Raw genomic sequence first — 26,148 nt, 5'->3', positions numbered from 1 at the left:
GGTGTACTACAATATTGTGCTCTGTGTGGGAATCTTAATGGTTAACGCGCATTTAAATATTTAAATTTGAAATACATAACTTTCAGCAAAATGCATGCTGTGCAATCGTTTTAGCAAATGCTTTATGCCAGGAAAAAAAATATCAGCCCTTAATGTACCTGTCCTTGAACTGAATGTAAATGTGGTAGCGGCTCCTGTGCATGCCCGGCAGCATCGGAGGAGTGCAAAGCTAATTTTTGCACACACACCAAGCAGTAAGATAAAAAATAAACTTACATTTACCAATATCTCCAGCATAGCAAAGGTCCCTCAGGTTACAGCATTTTCAATGTGCAATAAAAAAATAAATCACAATTCATAGTCCTTAGCTGTTGAGACTTTTTAATGGCCAGATGGCATATGCCCGGTACCGAAACCTGGGCGGTCACAATTTATTTTTATGTGTTATCACTTTAACAGTTAGCCATTAAAAAGAGATCAATCACTAAAAAGTCTCAATATTCATTATTTTTCCATCTACCGGCTAACAAGGTGCAAAATTACATTTTTCCTTTAACAATAATGTACAATGGTCATTTTTGGGCCATAGTAAACCAAAAGCATAGTAAAAATGTCATAATGCAAAGGTCATTTAACTTATCTACAGCATAAAGGGAACCGGTCACCAGATTTGGCAACTATAACCTGCGGCCACCATCAGTGAGCCCTTATTTACAGCATTAGAATCTATATATATAATTGCCTTATTCTGCTCCAAAATTCTGTCCTTACCGCGACAATCGTCTCATTGGCCGCTCGCCTCGGCTCCGCCCCCCCGCACGGATTGGCCGCTCGCCCAGGCTCCACCCCCACACAGATTGGCCTCTCGCCCCCCTGCACGCATTGGCAACTCGGCCACGCCCCGCCCCCCTCACGCATTGCATGCTCGCTCTGGCCCCGCCCTCCGCACGCATTCCCCGAACCGATACGGAACCCCGACTCCCAGGTCAGTGCTGTACCCCCGGGAGCCCACATCAGCGTACGCCGCCAACCCAGTCGACACATACCCTCGCATTGCTGGGGTTGCCGGCGTACGCTGGTGTGGGCTCCCGTGCGAGCGGGGGGCGGGGTACGCTGGTAACCATGGTACACCGAGTAATATTGTGTAGCATGGTTACCAGCGTACACGGCTCCCAGGTGAGCGCATCAAGGTCCTGCAGCGGCGGAACACACACACACGCACACACACATCAGATCACACTCACTCTCACACACATCAGATCACATCCACACACTCACAACATACCGTGATATCGCTTGCTTCTTGGCGGCGATACTGTGCAGTGACCTTCCAGGACCTGCCGGAGGATCACATGGCCGGAAGCATATGGTATCTCCGGATGTTGTGATTGTGTGAGCGCGTATGTGCGATATCGTCAGTGTGTGTGTGTATGCAATCGGATGTGTGCGAGTGTGTTCAGATGTGTGAGTGTGTGTGTGTGTGTGTGTGTGTGTGTGTGTGTGTGTGTGAGTGTATGCAATCGGATGTGTGTGAGTGTGTTCTTATGTGTGAGTGTGTGTGTGTGTGTGTGTGTGTGTGTGTGAGAGTGTATGCGATCGGATCTGTGAGTGTCGGCAGAGGAGCACGGCATGCAGCACAGCTGCTGGGACCGCCCACCGGTGGGCACAGGGAGAAGTGGGGTGTGTGTGTGAGTGTATGCGATCAGATGTGCGCGTGTATACTGTCTGATGTGTGACTGTGGAGCACGATGGGGAGTGCGCAGCATGGGGGATGGAGCACGATGGGGAGTGCGCAGCATGGGGGATGGAGCATGATGGGGAGTGCGCAGCATAAGGGATGGAGCACGTTTGGGAGTGCGCAGCATGGGGGATAGAGCACGATGGGGAGTGCGAAGCATGGGGGATGGAGCAAGTTTCGGAGTGCGCAGCATAGGGGATGGAGCAAGTTTCGGAGTGCGCAGCATGGGGGATGGAGCACGATGGGGAATGCGCAGCATGGGGGATGGAGCACGATGGGGAGTGCGCAGCATGGGGGATGGAGCACAATGGGGAGTGCGCAGCATGCGGAATGGAGCACGATGGGGAGTGCGCAGCATTGGGGATAGAGCACGATGGAGGGTGCGCAGCATGGGGGATGGAGCACGATGGGGGGTGCGCAGCATGGGGGATGGAGCACGATGGAGGGTGCGCAGCATGGGGGATGGAGCACGATGGGGGGTGCACAGCATGGGGGATGGAGCACGTTTGGGAGTGCGCAGCATGGGGGATAGAGCACGATGGGGAGTGCGCAGCATGGGGGATGGAGCACGATGGGGAGTGCGCAGCATGGGGGATGGAGCACGTTTGGGGGTGCGCAGCATGGGGGATGGAGCACGATGGGGGGTGCACAGAATGGGGGATGGAGCACGTTTGGGAGTGCTCAGCATGGGGGATAGAGCACGATGGGGAGTGCGCAGCATGGGGGATGGAGCACGATGGGGAGTGCGCAGCATGGGGGATGGAGCACGATGGGGAGTGCGCAGCATGGGGGATGGAGCACGTTTGGGGGTGCGCAGCATGGGGGATGGAGCACGTTTGGGGGTGCGCAGCATGGGGGATGGAGCATGATGGGAAGTGCGCAGCATGGGGGATGGAGCACGATGGGGGGTGCGCAGCATGGGGGATGGAGCACGATGGGGGGTGCGCAGCATGGGGGATGGAGCACGATGGGGGTGCACACCTCCCCCCAAAACACACACACACACACACACACACACACACCGCCACACACGCACTGCACAACACACCACACACACACTGGGAACCACAAACACTGCCCTACACAGACACCCACACACACAAACCGCCGCACACACACAACACCCAACACACAAACACCGCGGCACACACAAGTATACGCACATACCGCACAACACACACATTGCACAAAACATACCTCCCCCCAAAACACACACACACACACCCCACACCCACACAAACCGCGCAACACACACACAACGCTACAGACACACAGCGCTCCACAAATAATGCAACACACGCCACACCCAAACAACACCACTCTCACCCCCCGCCACACCCAGACAACACCCAGAACATTTACAGCGCCCTACACAAACACTTGGTAACTACACACAACAACATCTATATATAACAAAAATCATACATTAACTACACAATACGTAAATTCTAGAATACCCGATGCGTAGAATTGGGCCACCTTCTAGTATGTATATAAGAACCCAAGCCACTATGTAGAATGCAAAAAAGACTTTTCTAATATGCATTTATAATATGCACCTAGGGGGCGGTCTGGTCCGATGGGTGTCGCTGCTCTCCGATCTGGCGCCTCCTCTCTACTGTGATCTCCATCCTCCTTCTATCCGGCACAGAATGGATGACATGTCTGTCATCTACACAGGCTGGCATTGTGGTCCTGCGTAGGCACACTTTGATATGCCCTGCTGAGGACAGATCAAAGTACTGTAATGCGCAGGCGCAAGGAAAGGTTAAAGAACACCTGCGCATGTGCACTACAATACTTTGATCTGCCCTAAGCAGGGAAAGTAAAAGTGCGCCTGTGCAGGACTTCAAGGGCAACTAGTGTGGATGACGTAGGACGTGTAATGCACATGGGCCTCAGAACAAGGAAGACGAAGATCGCAGCATTGAGGAGGTGCTTGACCGGAGAGCAGCGACATCCATCGGACCAGACCGCCCCCCCTAGGTGAGTATCATAAAAGTGTCTTTTATGTTATGTTATACAGAGCAGCTGGGGCTCTTATATACAGTATTCTGGAATGCTGTATATAAGAGATCACTGATGGTGGCCGCAGCGCAGAAGGGAAAAACCTGGTGACAGGTTCCCTTTAGAGGAGTGGTCTACTACTTGGATAACCCCTTCTCAATCAGTGTGTGTGCCAGTGTTAAAATAACAACACTTCTACTCCATTGCCAGCACCAAAACAGCAGTGTTGACACTCGCTCTCCTGTGGCTTACATGACATTGTTACAACATACAAGCCCGGTGCCCAATCAGCGTTAGCTTCTCTCTTCTAGTCTTTAGTGTGGCTGCCTGTTCATCTCTTATTGATGTTGATACGTCTGAAGGTGGGGAGAATGAAACCGGAGCTGATTGGGCACAGGGCTTACGTGATGTAACAATGTCACACGCACCCCGGAAGAGTGAGAGCTGACACCGCCGGAATGGCGCCGGATGTGATTATAAGTGTTGTAATTTTAATGGGGGCAAAAAGATTAGGAAGGGGTTGTCTGAATAGTGGACAACCCCTTTTGGACATGTCTGATTTTGGGGGGTTTCATTGCAAGAGTGCCTAAAATGACTAGAATGGGGGGACCAAGCCCCCATTTAACTGAAGTGTAGCCTGTTTTTGTGACACTAAATAGTGGATAATGGATGATTTCAATAAATGATCTTTGTAGCAGAGTTGGGCCATAGTTGGTATATTTTGTCCACAGGCTTTCTTCCTTGTGTTCTTTGCCAGGTGTCATCAAACACACATGGCCAATGTAAAACAGTCATTTGCCAGGTTTAATGTGTATGGTCACCTGAAGAGATTACTATAAAACATTGTACCTTTTCACAAACTGGGCTATTGTCATTGGCATCGAGGACTTTCACTTCCACCACTGCTCTGCTAGCAAATAATCCATCTGTAGCAGTTATGTTTAGCAGATAATTGTCCTTTACTTCTCTGTCAAGTGGTTTTCGAACATACACCTTCCACTCCTGCTGTAAGTTTTCAATTGCAAATTGCCCAAGTGGATCCCCTCCTAGAACAGGAAACATGAATCACTCTCTAATCTAAAAAAAACTAACAAGCACAATTTAGACAAACAACAACATTCTTGGGTAAAGTAAAAGGAGGGAGAACATTGCTGGAATTCCGGCTATCTCATTAGGTTATCAGACATGTTTCTTCAATGGTGTTCTTTGTGAATGCCTCAGTAATTACATTTTGCAAGCAAATAAATATTGAGGTTTAAGAACTGAAGATCTGGGAATAAATATGCAGAAATAATCACCGATCCATGACGAATCACCATCATAGGCATTATGTAGTGTTACATTGATTAACATTTTAGCAGTAAATGATGCGGTTCTGGATGCAAAGCTAATGAAAATATCACTAATTATCATATGTTGAAAATAGATAAGGATAAGAAATGTGAGAAATGATGATCTTCCGCACAGACTGGGAGACAAAGACAAAGCTGCTCAAAGCTCAAGGGTTGTGAGCGGAGGGGGCGAAAGGAGCATTTGGATATTAAGAATGAGGCAGCAAAAATTAAATACAGTCTGTATTTCCAACAACATTTTTTTTTGGTAATTAGCTAAATAGCACAACCTTAGGTTTCAAGGACAGTATGTGGGATGTAATGGATAAATATAGTACCAGAAAAAAGTTGTCAAAAATATCCAATGATTTCTAGTCAGAAAAAGATAAAAGTTAAAGTTCTTACCTGTAATATACATTGTGACTTCTTTATGTATATCCTCAGAGTCATCGTCTGTTGTACTCAAGATGGCAATTACTCCACCTGGAGGGTCATCCTCACTGACTGTGCCTTTGTATATTTCTGCACTGAAGCGTGGCGGATTATCATTCACGTCCATCACAGTAACTTCAATTATCGTAGATGATGACAGCACTTTATCACCGTGATCATAGGCAACCACTATAATGTTGTATTTGTTCCTTCTCTCATGGTCAAGCTCACCAAGCGTAGTAACCCAACCAGTTTCCAAGTCTATTGAGAAAAGATCTTTAATTTCTTGTGGATCCTGTGTAGGTGCCAACATATAGGAAACATGTCCATTCAGTCCTGAATCTGAATCAACAGCTTTCACCTGGATGACCTTAGCTCCTCCGGGAAGGTTTTCTACAATGAAGGCCTCATAAGGGTTTGCCTCGAAAACAGGTTTATTGTCATTAGCATCTTTAACCTGGATGCTAACATCCACTGAAGACATTACCTCGTGTTCTCCATGAATATTTTGAGCCAACACAGAAAACTGGTACCATTTTGTGCTCTCATGATCCAATTGCTTTTCCAGTTTTAGTCGGCCATTCTGTTTATCGATCACAAAAATGTCATCAACGTTACTTTCAGGTGTGTTTCCTTTTACAAGTTGATATGTAATAGGCTGGTTATTTTCTACCCTAATAAAATCAAGCTCTGTACCAACTGTGGCATCTTCAGAAATACTCAAAGTATAAAAAGGCTCAGAAAACTTGGGTAACGGGACCTCAGGTGGAAGAATTATAACAGAAACGGGGACAATACTTTCTCTTGGTGGTGAGCCTCCATCGGATGCTTTAACAAAAAATGGGAAGACTTCATCTTCTAAACCAACCAAGCTTTCCTTAGTGGTTATGATGCCAGAATATTGGTTGATTTCAAAGTTTTCTTCTATGCTTTCAGATTTGGCTTCAAGGGTGTAGGATATATCTGCATTTGCCCCTTCATCAATATCAGATGCTAAAATTCGAACAATAGAAGTCCCTCGAGATACATCTGATGGAATACTTAGTTTATACTCAGTAGAGCGGAACTTTGGATCATTATCATTGTAGTCGGTTAAAATAATATTGACAACACAGAAACCAACTTTTCCACCACCATCTTTAGCCATGATACTTACAGGGATGACTTTATTCGTGGGACTCTCTCTATCTAGTTTCTCTGCTGTAAACAACTGCCCTCTATCATTTATGCAAAAACTGTCCTTTGCAAATTCATTAAGAATATGGTAAGTTACCTGTCCATTAATTCCCGAGTCCTCATCTACAGCATTAAGCTCAGTCACAAGGGTTTGCACTGGGGAATTTTCCGAAAGCTCCACTTCATACTGATTTTGTGAAAATATAGGGTTATGCAAGTTAGAACTTATCACAGCAATGTGGACCTGAGCAGAACTTCTAAAAACTCCATCAGAAATGGAAACATTGAGGATGTACAATGGTTTCATTACCGCTTTCTTTAAATGTGAAATAGTAATTATTCCAGTTTTAACTTCAATAATAAAATTTATATCTTCATTTCCAGAAAGTATTGAATATTCCAACTTTTCAGCATCTGTGTCATCAGGATCAGTAGCTTTTACACTTGTTACAAAGCTTCCTTGTCTTGAATGCTCACTTATTTTGGCTTCATAGATTTGTTGGGTGAAAACTGGGGGGTTATCATTAAGGTCCATCACAAAAACATGTACAGTAGCATCACTGCTTAAAATCGGAACTCCACTGTCAACTGCCCGGACTAGGAATGTATAGTCATGTAGATATTCATAGTCTAATGGTTTGGCAATAGTTATCAGCCCACTACTGCTATCGACATGGAAAAACTGAGAACTATTTCCATGGCTGCTTACAGTATGATAGGAAATGGCTTTATTTTGTCCAGAATCTGCATCCATGGCCTTCACTTGTGCAACAGATGTTCCAATTACCGATGCCTCTGACAAAGTGGCAACATAGGTTTTCTGCTGAAATATAGGTGGATTATCATTGACATCTTCTAAGATGATATCAACAAAAACTTCCGCATGTGCTCCAGTGACAGAGTCTGTTGCTCGGACTCGAAGTTTATATGCTGGATGCAACTCAAAATCAAGGGGAGCTACAACGTTAATTACACCTGTGTTGAAGTTAATATTAAACTGACTGAATGGATCACCATCTGTGATGCTGTATATTATACGAAGGCCTTCTGGGCTGTTGGCTTGCACATGCACAACAGGACTGTGGAGCTGAGCATTTTCAGCTATCACTGCACTGTAAAAAGGCTTCTCGAAAACTGGCATTGCTTTATTCATTACTGTAATTGGGACAACAACCTCTGCTGAATACGATGGGCTTCCTCCATCTTTTGCCACCACAGTTATAAAATATTCCTTATTAAATGCATCAGGATCAAACTGCTTTTTTAATGAGATTGCACCAGATGGCCCAATCTGGAAATTTTGTGAATGCTCTTTTAGATAGTAATGTATCTCTCCATTTTTTTCAATGTCTTTATCGACAGCAGTAACATAGCGAATTATATCACCTATTTCAGCATCCAATGAAACCATGGCATAATATGGAAGGTTGACAAACACGGGGATGTTGTCATTAATGTCTTCAACAGTTACTCTCACCAAAACATGGGCAACTCTTGGTGGTTTCTGTTCATCGGTAACTTCTACAACGATTTCATACAAATCCTGTTGTTCCCGGTCAAAGGGTATTCCTGTCGTTGAAAGGACTCCAGATGTGTGGCCAATTTTAAATCGGATGTCTGGGTTGAGAATATGGAAGAACAGAGGCTCATTGATACGATTGCCAATCGCACTAATGACCGTTAATGTTTTTATCTGAGTGGCATTTTCTTGTACTAAAGCAGAGTAAGAGCTTTGAGTGAATTTCAATGAACTTTCTTTGCTTTCCTTCACATTAATTTTGACATAGGCCAGACTAGAGAATCGTCCATCAGAAACTCGAATGGTTAATTCATATCGACTCCTTAATGGAGTTGTGCTTTGGACAGTTATGACTCCTGATAAATGGTCAATGGCAAATTTATCTCCAATGTTACCTTCAACGATAGAATACATGATTTCAGAAAAAGATCCAGAATCCTCATCTGTTGCATTCACTGTAATAACCTTCACTCCTTTATACGTTGGTATCAGAATAGAGGCTTCATAAACTTCTTGAGAAAACACCGGAGCACAATCATTGATGTCAACCACATAAATAGTTACATTGGCTGCATGTTCTGCAAATAACCTGGGATAGCCCATATCATGCACTTGCACCATAAAATGGAATATATTGGTTTGCTCATAATCCAGCCTGACTAGAGAGCGTATTGCACCAGTGCTGGAGTCAATGGCAAAATACTTCTGGACAGATGGTTCAACGATCTGATAGACAAGCAGCGAATTTGTCTCTCGGTCAGCATCCGTAGCCCTAATAACCAAAGGGAAGTTTTCATCAGTTAAGATGACACTGTTGACTGGTGCAGACTCACTAATGAGACCTCGATAGTCTCTTTGGACAAAAACAGGAAAATTGTCATTTTCATCCCGAATGTGAACAACGAGAGTTGTGTTTGTTGACAACCCGGCCATGTTTGTGGCTTGGACAATGAGCGTATAAGATGCCACCGTTTCAAAATCAAGACGCTTCTGAGTTATGACCACACCAGAATTTGGATTAACCTCAAAGGCGTTCATTACATTTCCACTTTTGATTTCATATGTAACTGAAGACTGGCTGTATGTGGAAAGCATCGCAACAAAACTTCCAATCCGTGCTGATTCACTTATCTCCGCTGAATACTCTTTCTTCATAAATTTAGGGGCTGCATTATCGGAGACAGTGACAAGAATATGTACAGATGTTATCTGGCTCATTGTAGGAGTTCCATGATCTGAAGCTTTGATCACCAACTCGTATTGACCGTGACTGTGTCGATCAAGCTCTTTTGCTGTCTTAATAATTCCTAAAACTGGATCAATGGTAAAAGCATTTGCGGTGTTCCCTAGGAAGTAAAAGGAAAGAACAAGAAAGAAATATCAATTTATAATGAACTATAAAACGTGTGCTGCAAAAAAGAGCAGAAAGCTCATCTGAACAAAGAATACTAAGACTCTGAATAAAGAACATGAATATGCAACGCTACTCACAAAAATCGCTAGTTATTTTCTAAAGAATATATGTATAACTATATTCTGAGGCTGAAAAAGAGAACATGTGTCATGAAAATACTTGCAAACCGACCATCATTTGCACAAAAACATCAAATTTTTTCAATATGTATAGCGTGTATGCCCAGAAAGCTACCAATGGATACCCTATATGGCTGGACTTGCTCCAAAAGTGTCTTCCTGGCTTCCTTTTGGCCAGAAAAAGTCAGTAAACAGCCCAAAATAGGATTATGGGACCAGTAAAAAAAAAAATCCATTAAATAGATACTTTTTTAAGAACTAAGTCTATGGGTTATGAATGCCACTATATATCATACTCTACAGGCATCCATTTAACTGATATATTACAGGCTATTCAATAGCTTTTCATGACTGATGCGTTAAAAGGAAGCCATTATAGCCTATGGCTGACAGTGGCACAACTCAAAGGCTAAAATGGCATTCATTTAACAGATCTGTCATGAAAAAGCCTATGACTTAACTGTTAAATGGATCCCATCTTTTAATGGGACCAGGTACTACTGTTTGGAATCAGAGTCCACGTTTGGCATACAAGTCTGGGGTTTTCCTGGTGCATAATGTTAAACATAAGTCTTTAAATTGATGACATATTCTCATGAAAGGTCATCAACATCAAAATGGCAGGAATCCGACAATCGGTGACCTCAACCTATCCATATCAGAAGCCATTCCGGAGTACTGCAGTTTTGCTCTTATTGAAGTGAAGAGGAGCGGAGCAGCAATACCCGACAACGGCCACTACAAAACAAATGGAGTAGTGCTGTTCAGCTACAGCCAGTGTTTACAACCAGATGATCCCAGAACTGAAAGCAGCTGACTGGTGGGTGACTGTGCCAAGTGCAAGAACGTCCCCGATCTGATATTGATGGCCTATCCTTTGCAAGGCATGGCAACTCATTTTGTCCAGGAATAGAGAAACTTAGCAGATGAGGCTAGCAAGTCAATTTTTATATACAATCATGTGATCCCAACCTAAGAGTAATATTAGTGATTATGTGCTGGAGCCTCCATAATGTAAATATTAGTGCTTTCTAAGTGGGCATCTTATTTCTGGGTTCCCCTCAGAACAGTCCTCGCCATGGCCAACAAAAGATGTTGAGTGAATGTTCTCAGCGTCCTAGCCAGAGGTTGTCTTTACAATTTAGACGTATGAGTGCTGTCATCATTGCTGCAGAGTTAAAGGGGTGGGGAGGGTCAGCCTGTCAGTGCCACCCATACTCCGCACACTGCATTAAATTGGTCTGTATGGCGGTCATCCCAGAAGGACGCCTCTTCTAAAGATGATGCATAAGAAAGTCCAGAAACAGTCTGTTGAAGACAAGCATAATAAGGACATGGATTACAGGAACCACATCCTGTGGTCTGGTGGGACAAAGATAAACCTCTATGGTTCAGATGGTGTCAAGTGTGTGTGGCAGCAACCAGGTAAGGAGTACAAAGTCAAGTGTGTCTTGCCTACAATCAAGCATGGTGGTGGGAGTATCATGGTTTGGGGCTGCATGACTGCAGCAGACTGTGGGTAGCTACAGTTCAGAGAGGGAACTATGAATGCTATCATGTACTGTGACACACTGAAGCAGAGCATAACCACCTCCCTTTGGAAAATGGGCTATAGGGCAGAATTCTTACATGATAACAACCCAAAACACACCTCCAAGACTACCACTGCCTTGCTAAGGAAACTGAAGGTAAATGGTCCTTTACTAGCCAAACTTGTCTCTAGACCTAAACCCTATTGAGGCTCTAACATCCAAGAGCTCTGTGATGTAGTCAAGGAGGATGGAAGAAGATTACGGCAGCACATGTGAAGTTCTAGTGAACTCCATACTCAATAGAGCTAAGGCAGTGCTTGAAAATAATGGTGGCCACATAAAATATTGACACTTTGGGCACAATTTGGCCATTTTCACTTAGAAGTGACCCAGCAGTTTAAAGATTAATGGCTGTGTTCAGTTACTTTTCACAAAAATGTGTGGGATGTACTCACTTTTGTGATATACTGTATATCTCTCAACAGAGTTGGGGCAGATTGAAATGTTACACAGGAGAGGAAAATTATTTCAGATGCTCCCTTAAAGTAATAAGGTTGGGATTCATGAATATTGTTGAATCAACAGCAAAGTCACTCTCTGGAACTTAACTTAAAAGAGAAAAAAGTGCAGAAGTGGTCTCAGTTATAGGACATCACCGTGGCTTCAGACTTCTGATTCCCTGTATCTGTAAGGTGGAAGCAGCAGTCTGAGATCATCCGTGGATGGCTATAATTTGAAGGTATCGTGATGGGTAGTGCTGGGAAATGGAGATCTGCCACCTCTAAAAGGGATCTTTTAAATTACCTGAATTTTTACCAATATAAAATGGGGAACAAAGTGACAGTCCAGTGACGGAGCGGGGCAGTAGTTCATACTAATGATTGGATACAGAAAGCGTGACCTTAGAAGAAACTAGGTATATTGCCAGCATCTTCTGTCCATTGGTCTGCTGTTATGAAATCATGTTTTATACAACTTGACCATAACATAACCATAACCCATGTACTAATATCACATTCCACCCTCTTCATAGTGTAATATTGTGTGGCACAAATGGATTGCCCCCGCGCTTGTAATATCCGCACAACTCTGAAAAGCACATGCAAAACCAATCTTCAGGCTGCTGCTCCACCTACAGAGTTGAAGTAGACTGATCTTTCCAGAAGAAAAAACTATGGGTTTATGGGCGCTGCCAATAGAAGATACTGCTTAGAAGGAAGAAGTGTGTTCATGGAAGAAAAAATGCATAAAAATAAAATACGTTTTAGAACTGATCAGGTTCTTTCTTTACATATAAAACCAGTGATGAGCGAACCTGAAAACAGTTTACAAAAAAATAATTGTTCGAGTCCGGAGTTTGGGTACTTTACTTTTGCTAACCAGTCGATTGAGCATCGCTGTGCTTGGGTACCCGATGCTTGGCCCCGTGCAAGCCGCTTGTGAGCTTTGATTGGCTCGCACTGGGGGTAATAACAGCATAATCAGATGTAGCGTTCACCAAATTAAAAAACCCTGCAATCCTTTCCCCGGACGTGATCTGTTTACGGCCGGCTGTATGTGGGCAGAGACCCGAACTGCCCAATTAGTGACTTCAACTGGGGTTCAGGTCAAGTCCGGGTCCCAAACTGAACATTACCAAAAGTCTGGCTAATCCTGCAGAACCCGAACGTTAACGGGTCCACTCATCTCTAATTAAAACCTTTTATATCTCAAAAAGGAACCCGATTGGTACCGAAATACATAGCATTTTCAAGCATCATAGTGAATAAATGTGATCTTCACATTTAAATAGTATCTCCCATTGGCAGCGCCCATTAACCCCCGCGAGTCTTCATACTCAGTTTAGTACAGACGCTCTCAATGTTGCACGTTCTTCCTGCAAGTCATGTACGATGTTACTGAATCGAGAATTATCAATCTATCAAGTTCTCGAGAGTAATTTCCACTGGTCATTAAAATTTTGTGGAAAATAATAAAAGTGGTTTGAAACTTTAAGATTATAAAAAAAAGTGTCTCAATAAATAGTGAGGGTCATCCCAAGTTACCAGCGTGTGTTTAGTAATACAAGCCGGCAAAGATAAGAGTGTTTCGATCGGCATCATTAGCATGTGTACTATTGCTAAAATATTAGGACTTGCATTACTCATTTCCATAAGTACCAGATTTTTTAAGAGGTCATTCAGTAAAATATGCTATAATCTGCATAATGAAAGCCCCGGTATGAATATGTAGCACATTTGGACCTTACAATATATGTCCTCAAGTAAAGGTTTAAACGGTTCAACGAAGCCCTTAAAAATCATGATTATGCCATTCCACAGCTCTCAGTAAAGCAAATGTGATTATAAGTCGTGTTACACAGTATGATTTTGATGGAAACTATGTGATATGTTAATATGAGGTCATTTTCAGTAAAAATCTTCTTAAAATAGATTTCGTCTACTCTACCAGATATTTTTTTTAAATAATTGTGAAGGGGAAATGATATTTTCTAAAAGGCACCAATTAACATAATATGAGATGCTCCATTTGAGCAAAGGGAATTACATTAGGGAGTTGGGAAATGATAATATCAGTTCGGACCGTTGTGCTAAGAACACTATGCCAGTCTCAGAATAGAACATTACAAAGTCTATGAAATATCACAAGCATCTGAGGAATCCCTACGCTGCTCACTGGGAAGACTGTCACTCATAATTTATTCCTCCGGAATTTTGATGGGAAATATGTGACATTTCAACCCGTTTTGCTGATCTGTATCATCCAATTCTTCATCTGGCAGCTTCATATTGACTGCTTATAATGCAGATGGTCCTAAATAGGCAGGTTATGCAGGTTTGTCTTTGCAAATTTGATTATTGATATTTTAACATTTTAAAGGGAACCAACCAGCAGGATTTTCATACATAAAGTAAAGCCCGTGCTATACTGGCACTAGGATGCTGAAGCCAGGCATACCTTCTGTTTAGAGATTGGATGTTTTATTTCAGAAATATGTGCAAGTAAAATTCCAGCAATGCGTTGCTATTTGACTGACAGGTGCAACAGGAAAAGAATATGTGGGTCGGGTCTTGCTATCTATTCCCGCCCCTTTTCGACATGCCTTGCCTTTCTCCCTCTATTGCTGTTGTAGCGCCCCTGGGAACTGAATCCTCTTGGGGATGCAGGACCTACCCCCTGGGCCCTGGAGTACCAGTGCCGATTCCACCAACACACATCTAAAATCCTAGTTCTCCTGTCCACACTGATCATAACCATGTAAGGGGATGGTCGACATGGGAACGAGTCCCTGGGTATAGCCAAGTGGGAGGGGTCAGCAGGCAGTTAGAGTCAGAGGAGAGAGTCGGGAGCACACAGGAGAGGTGTGTGGACGTGCCTGAGCTGGGTCCATGTAACAGTGACCCCGGGCGCACAAGAGAGAGGTCGCCAGGATGGGTACCGAGATACCGCTGGGACCGGAGCACACACTGGGCACAGGGCCCTAGGTCAAGCGCAAGTTTTAGACTGTTTGGCAAATACCTGCACGGTGAGGACACCTTCACGGACTTCATCGAACCAAATAATCTGGGGGCATCAGCAGTAAACTAGGATCGGGGTTCGGACACTTACCTCCCCGCAGGGTCCGCACTGCCCGCCGTATGGACAAGGAGACTGTACCCCAAAAGGGACAGTTGGGATGCTCCATGCTACAGGGACTCAATCTATAGAGAGTGCCGGGGACAGAGGAACTTGGGTCACTTCATTAGCACTGGTCCTCCGAGGACCTGAAACAGCAACCCCTGGGTCCACAGTGAGTAGAGACTGTTAAAGACAACCCGGTGTGGTCTCCATTATTGCCCCATTACATCTCCCAGGCACAGTCCTACCTGCGGAGGGCCTACCATCTCAGCTGCCACTACCACTATCCCTGGGAGTACCCACATTGAGCAGCGGCAGTTCCCCATCTTTAACCGCAACCCGCAGGTGGTGTCACATGACAAAAACTCTCATCTCCCCTGTAAATACACCCCATTAACAAAAGGGGCCCAGAGCACGGGATCGGGCAACGGCCACCAAAGTGACATCCCCGTCTGTTACCGCCTGGGACCAAGTACCTCCTTCTCTGGGCGCTATACTGTCTTAGACGTTAATTCCGGCACAGGTATACAGACAGTGGCGGGAATAGATAGCAAGACCTGATTCACATATTCCCTTCCTGTTACACTTGTAAGTCAAATAGCAGTGCATTGCTGGAACTTTACATGCACATATTTGTGAAATAAAATATCCAATCTCTAAACAAAAGGTATGCTTCCATTCAGCATCCTAGCGCCAGTATAGCACTAGCTTTACATTATATGAAAATCCTGATGGTTTGTTCCCTTTAAAGAGGACATTTCACCAGTTTGAGCAATTTAAATTGGCCACATCATGGAATAGTGGTTGTAGAGCTGAGAAAAACATTTTTTAATTTTTCCTCTCCATTGCTGAGATATTAGCTTATGAAGCTTAGGGTATAATTTATGTTACGTCCACCTGGGTTTTACCAAATTTGTCTATGGGGGAGCATACTTCTTCCCCTATATGAAGTTAATGAGAAAGGAAAGACAACAAAATATTTCTCTGCTTTGTCTATATGGTGACATTTTCTATGTGGATCCAAATATTCAAGTGCAGGATTTCAGTTTCAGTTCCAATCAGTGCTGTGAAGTTGGTGTCTATTTTGGTGGAGTCGGCATAAAATGCACTGACACCAACTCCTAAAATATATAATATATTGTGTACAGTATTTCAATGCAGTATGTGCTGAATATTTTCTCAAAAGAATGTGGGAAAGTTATGAATTGTCCTATAAATGTCTGTTCTATTCCTGGATCCAAAAAATCTACACTTTTAGTTGAGAAGAATTTGTGCTGCACTTTATGTACATGCTCAGTAGTGAAGCTCCCCCAAGGGAGTCAGAGTCAGGCGTCTGAGTCAGGGAAACTAAGGAGTCGTGTCGGAGGTTTGGCTTACTGACTCCACAACCTTTATTTCAAAAACCCATAGTACATACCTGACTCGATGGTGTACACAATCTCAGCATTCTTCCCTTTGTCTTTGTCTAAAGCTGTGACCTGGAGTATAGCAGATCCAATTGCTGCAGATTCATAAACTCGGCCTTCATAGAAAGAGCTTGTAAACCAAGGAGCGTGGTCATTGGTGTCTGTCACATTAATAACAATTCGAGCAAAGTTTCGCATGACGGGAACATCTTGATCTCGTACCTGAAAAATGAATGTACAATTATTACATCACCAGCGCATCAAACTACATATACCAATATCAGTGACAGAGAGATCAGGTTAGGACGTACCATCACTGTGAGAATGTGTTGTTGTACGGTTTCATGATCCAACTTCTCAACAATGTACAAGGAGCCGGTGGCAGGATCTATCCGGAACTTCTTAAGACTAGCTGGATCGGTGCTGCTTTGCAAAGTGTAAATTAATTTATTCTTTTCATCCTTGTCTGTAGCAATCACTTGTAAAATCTCTGTTTCTGTTCGGATGTCTTCAGGAATCAGAACTTCATATTTTGAGGTAGAAAACTGTGGCCGATGGTCATTTGTATCTATTACTTTAATATAAACCTAAAAAAAAAGAAAAAAAAAAAAAGACATAGTAAAGACTAAGGCGGGCTTTGCACACTACGACATCGCAGGTGCGATGTCGGTGGGGTCAAATCGAAAGTGACGCACATCCGGCGTCACTTGCGATGTCGTAGTGTGTAAATCCTAGATGATACGATGAACGAGCGCAAAATCGTCGTCATCGTATCATCGCTGCAGCCTCCGACATTTCCATAATGCCGGGGGAGCGACAGGTACGATGTAGTTCCTCGTTCCTGCGGCCGCACACATCGCTGTGTGTGAAGCCGCAGGAGCGAGGAACTTCACCTTACCTGCCTCCCGGCTGCAATGAGAAGGACGGAGGTGGGCGGGATGTTTACATCCTGCTCATCTCCGCCCCTCCACTTCAATTGGCCGCCTGCCGTGTGACGTCACTGTGACGCCGCACGACCCGCCCCCTAAGGAAGGAGGCGGGTCGCCGGCCAGAGGGACGTCGCACGGCAGGTATGTGCGTGTAAAGCTGCCGTAGCGATAATAATCGCTACGGCAGCTTTCACTAGATATCGCACGTGCGACGGGGGCGGGACTATCGCTGCAGCATCGGTAACACATTGTTACCGATGTCGCAACGTGCAAAGCCTGCCTAAGTACAGCAGGTATCAGACTGAAAGATATTTAAATCATCAACAATATCAGAGTAAAGATTTTAATAGTTAAAGCCTAACTGTCGTTATCCATCACCATGGTGTCCCCCCAGGAAAACAACCTGTGGAGCAGTTGTCACCCACAATTCGAGCACCCAGAATTCAGGAAACGTGCTGCCTTCTGGACCCTTATCTTCCAGTTAACTAGTTATGGATGATGAGCAGGTCTCAGAGGGGTCCAGTGATGGCCTTAACGTCACTTCTGGCTGCCTCTAGGCAGGAGTTCCAGATGGCACTTCGCCCAGATGCCAGTCTAGAGACATTGCAGAACCTCACAGAGAAGCCCATCTCAGATCAGAGTCCAATAAGGAAAGGGTATTTTGGAACCAGTGGAGGTTGTATCGAGAGGCTGTTGCCTGTAAACCATAACTGGAGTGGCTGAGGGAAAGACAGCTGGTTGTTCCCTCTCGGTTTAGGGAGGAGTTGTTGGAGAATGCCCATGAGATTCCACTGGGGGCCAGGCAAACCGTAACCCGGCTGTACCAAAATGGGGACAGATGTTGCTAACTACTGCCACTCCTGTTTTACGTGTCAAAACCATACGCTGTAGGTAATTGGTGCCCAATAAGCCCGTGAAGTGGATTGGTGGTGGAAGCTTGTAGTTTTGAAGTTCTTTATGTTATTGTTGTGAAGTTGAAGTGACTACAACAAGGCGTGTGTGTGTGTGTATATATATATTATATATATATATATATATATATATTATATACATATATATACACACACGTGCTGGAATCTGTTGTATACAGTGGCAATAATAATTATTAGATAGGCTGCCAATTTTGCAAGTTCACCCACCTACAAAGAGTGGAGAGGTCTGTAGTTTTTATTGTAGGTACAATTCAACTGTGACGGACAAAATTAAAAAAAAAAAATACTGAAGGTCACATTGCATGATTTTTAAATAGTTAATTAGCATTTTACTGCATGAAATTAGTATGATCACCTACCAACCAGCAAGAATTCTGGCTCTCACAGACCTGCTATTTTTTCTTTAAGAAGCCCTCCTACTTTGCTCTCATTGCCTGTATTAATTTAACCTGATTAACTTGTTACCTGTATAAAAGACACTTGTCCACACAATCAATCATATGCCAACCTCTCCACACTAGTCAGGACCAAAGAGCTGTCTGAGGACACCAAGGTCAAAATTGTAGACCTGCACAAGCTAGGATGGGCTACAGGACAATAGGAAAGCACCTTGGTGTGAAGGCAACAACTGTTGGCACAATTATTAGAAAATGGAAGAAACACAAGAGGACTGTCAATCTTACTCGGTCTGGGGCTAAATGCAAGATCTTGCCTCATGGGGTAAAGATAATTCTGAGAAAGGTCAGGAATCAGCCCAGAATTACATGGGAAGTCCTGCTCAATGACCTGAAGAGCGCTGGGACCTGTGTCTGAAAGATTACTGTTAGTAACACACAATGATATCATGGATTAAAATCCAGCAGGGCATGCAAGGTCCCCCATACTCACGGCAGCACATGTCCAGACATGTTTGAAGTTCACAACTGAACCATCTGGATGATGCAGAGGAAGCATGGGAGAAGGTCATGTGGTAAGATGAGACCAAAATAGAACTTTTAGACGTCAACTCCTCTCGCAGTGTTTGCAGGAAGAAGAAGGATGAGTACAACCCAAAAAACAGCATACCAACCATGAAGCATGGGGGTGGAAACAGCATACTTTGGGGGTGCTTTTCTGAAAAGGGGACAGGGTGACTGCACCATATTGAAGGGAGGAAGGATGGGGTCATGTAAGGAGAGATATTAGCCAACAACCTCCCTTCCTCAGTAAGAGAAATGAAGAAGGGTCATGGCAGGGTCTTCCAGCATGACAATGACCCGAAACACTAAGCCAGGGCAACTAAGGAGTGGCTCTGTAAGAAACATTTTAAAAGGTCCTGGAGTTGTCTAGCCAGTCTCCAGACCTGAACACAATACAAAATTTTGGAGGGAGCTGAAACTCCATGTGGCCCAGTAACCTGAAAGATCTGGAGAAGATCTATATACAGGAGTAGCCAAACTCCCTGCTGCAGTGTGTGCAAACTTGGTCAAGAACTACAGGAAACGTCTGACCTCTGTAACTGCAAACAAAGGTTTCAGTACCAAATATTAATGGGGATGAGCGGACTGCGATAGCGCAGTGCTGAGGCAGAATTGGCTGCACAAAGTGCCTGACAACAGCCTCCCCTATCAGTTTTACAGGGATGTGGCCACTAATGCAAAGTAGTGAACTATCCCTTTAAGTTTGGATCAAGAGACACAGGATCAAAATACATTTGTCTGAACCAGGCTTTAAATGAAAAAATAAACAGCACGGGAATAATGACAGTGATATCAGGGTTTACGGGATTATTAACGTGATTTGGTCAGGTGTATTCCTATTCAGGGATAATGCATAAGGTCATGTTAAAAATTAGCAATAATAAACACCTTAAGATCATATAGAAAGTTATATGGTAGCACACAGCAACATTATAAAGCAATGATAAATATTGTAATGTCACAGGAAAGGGTTACTAAACATGGTCTACATAAAGGAATAACGCTCACATTAATGTCACAGAACAATAATGAACACCTTCTGATCATATAAAAAGTTATAGCAGACAGTAACATCACAAAACAATGAGAAATATTGTAAAGCCACAGTAAAGGGTTACCACATATGGTATACGTATAGGAATAATGCACACAGTAATGTCACAGAACAATAATGAACACCTTCAGATCATATAAAAAGTTATAGCACACAGTAACATCACAAAACAATGAGAAATATTGTAAAGCCACAGTAAGGGTACCTTCACACTTTAGCGATTCAGCAGCGATCCGACCAGCGATCTGACCTGGTCAGGATCGCTGCTGCATCGCTACATGGTCGCTGGTGAGCTGTCAAACAGGCAGATCTCACCAGCGACCAGTGACCAGCCCCCAGCCAGCAGCGACGTGCAAGCGACGCTGCGCTTGCACGGAGCCGGCGTCTGGAAGCTGCGGACACTGGTAACTAAGGTAAACATCGGGTATGGTTACCCGATGTTTACCTTAGTTACCAGCGCACACCGCTTAACTTAGCGTGTGCAGGGAGCAGGAGCCGCCACTGGCAGCGTGAGAGCTGCGGAGGCTGGTAACGAAGGTAAATATCGGGTAACCACCTTGGTTACCCGATGTTTACCTTGGTTACAGCTTACCGCAGGCTGTCAGACGCCGGCTCCTGCTCCCTGGACATTCAGGATTGTTGCTCTCTCGCTGTCACACACAGCAATGTGTGCTTATCAGCGGGAGAGCAACAATAAAAAAACGAACCAGGGCTGTGTGTAACGAGCAGCGATCTCACAGCAGGGGCCAGATCGCTGCTCAGTGTCACACGCAGCGAGATCGCTAATGAGGTCACAAAAAACGTGACTCAACAGCGATCTCAGTAGCGATCTCGCTGTGTGTGAAGTACCCCTAAAGGGTTACTACATATGGTATGCGTATAGGAACAATGCACACAGTAATGTCACAGAACAAGGAAAACATCACAAGAGAGGGACAGATAATGTCACAGACAATGGATAACAGTGATGCCAAAGCACAGAGATAATAAACATGGTGATACATTTCATGGAAACACACCAGTATCACTTTTTTATTATCACCGTACAGGTAGAATGCGCAGCAATGCCTTCATACAGATGATAAATAATGGTGGCTCTCTGTGTTCCCTGTGTGTGAATAATATGGGATTCCCTGAAGCCTCGGGGTCCACGTGCGGAAACTTCTGCATCCACTATAGTTGCATTTTTAAAGCCCATTGAGAAGGTATGCCCATAGGACATTCTTACACCAGGAATCGTCTATCTTAGTGATAGTTTATGTTTTCTGCCAGTATATTAGTTATTTGTCCTTCATGTAAAGCCATTAAATTATGGCTGCTATTCAGAAGCTGAAGATGTTTGACATTTTAAGCTCTATTGTTACCAAACTGAATGCAAGTCAGCTATTGTGTTTTCAATGTGGCTCCCTGCTGCGTACTTCAGAAAAATTACTTCCCTGAGTAAGAATAAGTTATATGAGCTCCGGCCTATAATCATTTATATGACATATGTGAAGTATACCGTAGTCTTCTCATACGTTTCCGCAGACGGAATCATGTGTCTGTTAAATAAGACACTTGTAATGTAGCAAGACACACAAAAACGAACAAACGTACGAGAAGAAGGCTGCCTATGGAGATTAGATACTTGTTGTTAAAATGCCTGTGGGGCTGTCAGACCCTTCAGTGATGTCTGATGCCAGGGGAAAATACTACTTGATTTTTACTATCCAATTCTATTATTTCCCACGAGATAAGCTGTGCCAGATATGTCTGGCAGCCACTCTTCTCCCTCCCTCCTTTCATAGCATTTATATTCAGGCAAACGAGACATTAAAGTTAGCAAGGAAGGTACATTAGGTCCAAACAAAAAGTTTTGAGTTTTCAATCAAGATGAAAAGACATATAGATAAAAGATGGCTAACAAAAGACAGACAATAGGATAGTCACATGGAGATTAACAGGGATGTGGGTACATTCAGCCCCAAAAAATTTGTTTCTAGTCTTCTATTTAAATAGAAAGGTGCACCTTGTCACGTGGAATGCCTTTTACACTTTTTTGATCAAATAATGTTAACTAAGTGCCCTATGTTATATACCTATTACATTTGCACTCTGTTAACATTTCTTTTTGCAGGTATCGCACATGAGAACTCAGCATTCAGCATCTAAGTGATGTACCTGTTATGTTCTACTATTAGGAGGTTGATAAGGGTTAATGAAGTCGCTCTGGGTCATCTGGTAAAACCACATGACCATGTCTCTGGGCTTAGCAGGGAAGGAGAGGAGATATTTTGTCTTTGTGTGAGTTGTTCTGTTGAAGCTGAGGGGGAAGGTAAGAGAGCAGCCATAGCTCATGTATAGATTAGTGATGGACAGTCCGGCTCTTTTTGGTGATCTGGTTCTCATAGCTCCGCTCACCAAAAAGAGCCGGCTCATTCGGATCGTTCTCAGCTCCTTATTAAATATGTGTTCACCCCAAGGTGAACAATTATTTAAGATTATAGTGACGCCGTTGAAACCACGCCCACCCGCGGGTGAAAAGAGCCGTTTAGCGATTTTAGTGTCTCACTTTGGTGATCCAGCTCCTATCAGTCACTGTGTGGCGCCCTGGACAAGCCAGGGGCCACAGGTAACAGCACACACACACCCCCACCCCCAGCAGTTCACAGCAGTCATCCCCAGTGAGACCTGATTTCTTCCTCGGGTTCAGACAGACACACCAGGTGGGCTGAGTCAGGCAGATGGGCACGCCCACCGAGGAGTTTAGCTGGTCTGAGGCAGGAAACAAGTTCAGACAAGTCCAGGCAGAGGAAGAGAGAGGAGGTCTGCAGAGAGGCAGACGCAGACTGGGGCCTAGGTTGGAGCCTAGGTCCCTCGTGTAGCCAGTGAGGCAGACGGTAGTCGCCGTCTGCAGGAGCCGGGAAGACAGTCTTGGTGGAACCGTAGGTAGCCGGGACAGGGTAGTGGCCCGTCCGGTACCGAACCGGGGAGCCAGCTGGAAACCGGAGCACAGGAGGAGCGTACACGAAGGTGAAGGAAAGGACTTACACTACCAACCTGGGGTCAGGGGAAAAACACCGCAGCCGCCTGTGGGACCCGTCCATCCAGCCGTTTGTTTTACCGGAGACTTTGTATTCATCATTGACTGAGTGAGTACCACCGTGCCGTGCGGCACCGCACTGCCCCCGCGAACCTGCACCTCACCAGGCCCCGTAACCTGCCATCCATCCCTACCCCATCACCGGGCCCCGGGACAACCAACCCCCCTACCCACGGAGGGGAGAACCAACATCCAAGCTGTTCCCTGTCATCGCTCCCGGGATCCCCGTCCAGAGCAGCGGTGGTGTCACCAATCTCACCACAACCGTGGGTGGCGTCACGGACAATAAATCCCCAAAACCAAACCCCTTTTCACTCACGTGCGAGGAACGCCGTTCGAGTCCCTGGGATCCGGCCCACCGCTCGAGCCACCACCGAGCAGCAGCAGCAGCAGCCGGACCCGAGCAGTGGATGAGCGCAGCGTCCCCTCCTCCGCCCGCGACAACTGCAGGTAGCCGGATCTTTGTGTCGGATCGTTCGCAACCAACACATCAATAGTATAGATCTTAGAACCCAGAGCCTCGGCTGCAGATAATTGTGTGGTCAGCAATCTGCAAACCAGCAAAAAGAGAAGCTAAGGAAGCCGTGCATCGGATGTATATTCACATGACTACCCTGGAAAGGAACTGTGATTGCTGAATAGAAATCGAGCCTGTATGCAAGCATCATTCATCTAGATGTACCTACCGTATGTAAACTTACAAGTAAATAGATTTTTACTGCTCCACTGGCTTCCCTGTTTTCTGGACTAATCTGAGTGCACCACATCACACCACACTGCCAGAAAATATAGGTAATTAGAGTGCAGCTAGACATCACAAACTCTTTTCACTTTGATTTCTTCTTTTTGTCACTCTCATTGTGGCGTGGTAACTGCCGTAGACCACACGGTCCATGGTACGCAACACATGTACTATTACTATTGACTTACTGCTCATTGTTTTTATCCTAGGTTACATTTGTTAATAGTAATCCAGTAAATTGAATTACATTTGTTAATAACCACAGTGTGACACTTATACCAACATGTGCACTAGCTCATTTCATTGGTTTTGTGTTAGAGGTGTGGCTCCCCTTTATGGGCTGTGCACTTAGTCTATATAGCTGTCCTTGGGCAGGTGTTTAAACAGTCAGGCCTGGGTCCTGCTCTGCCCCCGTCTGTTAACGCCTACTGGCACTCAGAGAGGGTTACTACTAGATAGAGTTAGGCTTATTCCCAATATGGCAAATTATTCTCAATCCCTAGTGATCTTGAGTAAGGGGCTCTGGAACTGTAGAGCCCTAGAATGGAGTGGAAATACACATGCTCGACCTCCACTCTATTAATCATCTTTAATGCTACCAGAGAAAAAAAAAAGAGCAGAGTATTCTGCTGTTTTCGGCAGACCAATAGACCATGAATGGAGTGCAGAATGAGCGCATGTTTACCCCCTGCTCCATTCAAGTGCTCTACAAAGTCCAATTCATAGTTTCCAAAGTATTGTTCTTGGGGTTACCTTAGTGTCTCGGTGGTTGAAACCCCAAAAAAGTCAGAAATGTCTTATATTATGAATTAAAAATAACTTCCCATCTTGCGACTAACAATAATCTAGTGGTCCAAGTATGAAGAAAAGCCCTCTCTCAAAGACTGTATGACCAGTAGGAACATGGAGCTGATTGTTACATTTCACAATGACCAAATAAAGTCACATGTTGAAACTAACCGCAGCATCAAAAAAAAAATGCTTGAGTATTCATGAATGCAGTGTGGAAATCAGTGTCACAGATGGAAAAACTGAAATGCTGCAGATGTTTTCAGATTTCCCTATGACTGACAGCTTGACAAGGGTTTTGTATCCTCATGACGTATTAAATGCACCTAACCCAATAAAAGCATGGGGAAGCTAGAACATGATAGAACATGAGAGTTGAGCACTACCCAGACACGTTACAAGAACAGAATACTAATTGTATACCTTTTGTATAGATTATTAATAAAATTGGGCGAATAGTAACTATTCGTGTTTGTATAATGCTTACCAAATACAGAGTCCTATTCCAGTATTCGTCACGGCAAGAAAAATGCTTAGTTTCCCCTTTGACTTGCATTAGGTTTGTTATTTGTGACGAATAGCCGGAATAGTACTTTGGGATTCGTTATGAATAATCCGAACGCAAATAGTTACTATTTGCCCATCACTAATTACCATGTATTTACAAAAATAAGACCTCCCCCAAAAATAAGCCCTAGCAGGAATTTTCAACCTTTTCGGCGTAAGGCTTAAATATAAGTCCTACCCCAAAAATAAGCCCTAGTCGGCGATACTGATTGTTTCTGGCCAGCAGGGGTACCTGGGATGTAGTAAGGTGGGTTGCATAGAGAACATGAGTGGAACGCATCGATGCGTTTTACCGCCGAATCCTCCAAAATCAATCGGTATTGTCCGATGTGGCGAGTGAGTGTGTGCAAACTAATGTGTGATTGTGTATGCTACATGGTGTGTGTGTGTGTGTGTGTATATTATTATAATATATTATATATATATATATATATATATATATATATATATATATATATATATATATATATATATATATATATATATATATATATATATATATATATATATGAGTGTGTGTGTGCGCCCGCCAAAGATTGCTGATGACCTGGGAGTGACACAAACATACGGGCTATATTAAATATAGCGTAGGACCCCCCCCCCTATTGAGATTTGCCGTGACGTGGCAGGGGTGGCTCAAAAGGTTGATCAATTTTTTGCTAAAAATCTCATTTTTGTATTGTAGTACAGTTGGAATTATTTGTGAATTTACACTTTTCCTTTTTCGCACGTCATTTTTCAAGCAGTGCTAGCTCCCCCCCTTCTGGGGTCTGGAAAATATGATTCTCCTGGGAAGGGGGGA

General features: G+C 44.1%; 1 protein-coding gene across 9 annotated transcripts in view; it reads right to left on the bottom strand.

Moving 5' to 3' along the window:
- Window positions 1-26,148, bottom strand: part of FAT1 (FAT atypical cadherin 1) — a 323,107-nt gene that overhangs the window by 76,503 nt on the left and 220,456 nt on the right. For all 9 annotated transcript variants that reach the window (XR_012753986.1, XM_075347113.1, XM_075347116.1 and 6 more), the window contains 4 exons: window positions 16,604-16,879; window positions 16,304-16,514; window positions 5,482-9,549; window positions 4,595-4,791 (listed from right to left, as the gene is read on the bottom strand). Coding sequence is in view for 8 of the 9 variants with exons in the window: in XM_075347113.1 (XP_075203228.1) it covers window positions 4,595-4,791; window positions 5,482-9,549; window positions 16,304-16,514; window positions 16,604-16,879 (4,752 nt within the window). In the remaining variant the exon portion in view is untranslated. The remainder of the gene's footprint in view (window positions 1-4,594; window positions 4,792-5,481; window positions 9,550-16,303; window positions 16,515-16,603; window positions 16,880-26,148) is intronic.

This window comes from Anomaloglossus baeobatrachus, chromosome 1, assembly GCF_048569485.1.
Source record: "Anomaloglossus baeobatrachus isolate aAnoBae1 chromosome 1, aAnoBae1.hap1, whole genome shotgun sequence".
Taxonomy (NCBI): Eukaryota; Metazoa; Chordata; class Amphibia; order Anura; family Aromobatidae; genus Anomaloglossus; species Anomaloglossus baeobatrachus.
This window is presented reverse-complemented; position numbering and strand designations above follow the sequence as displayed.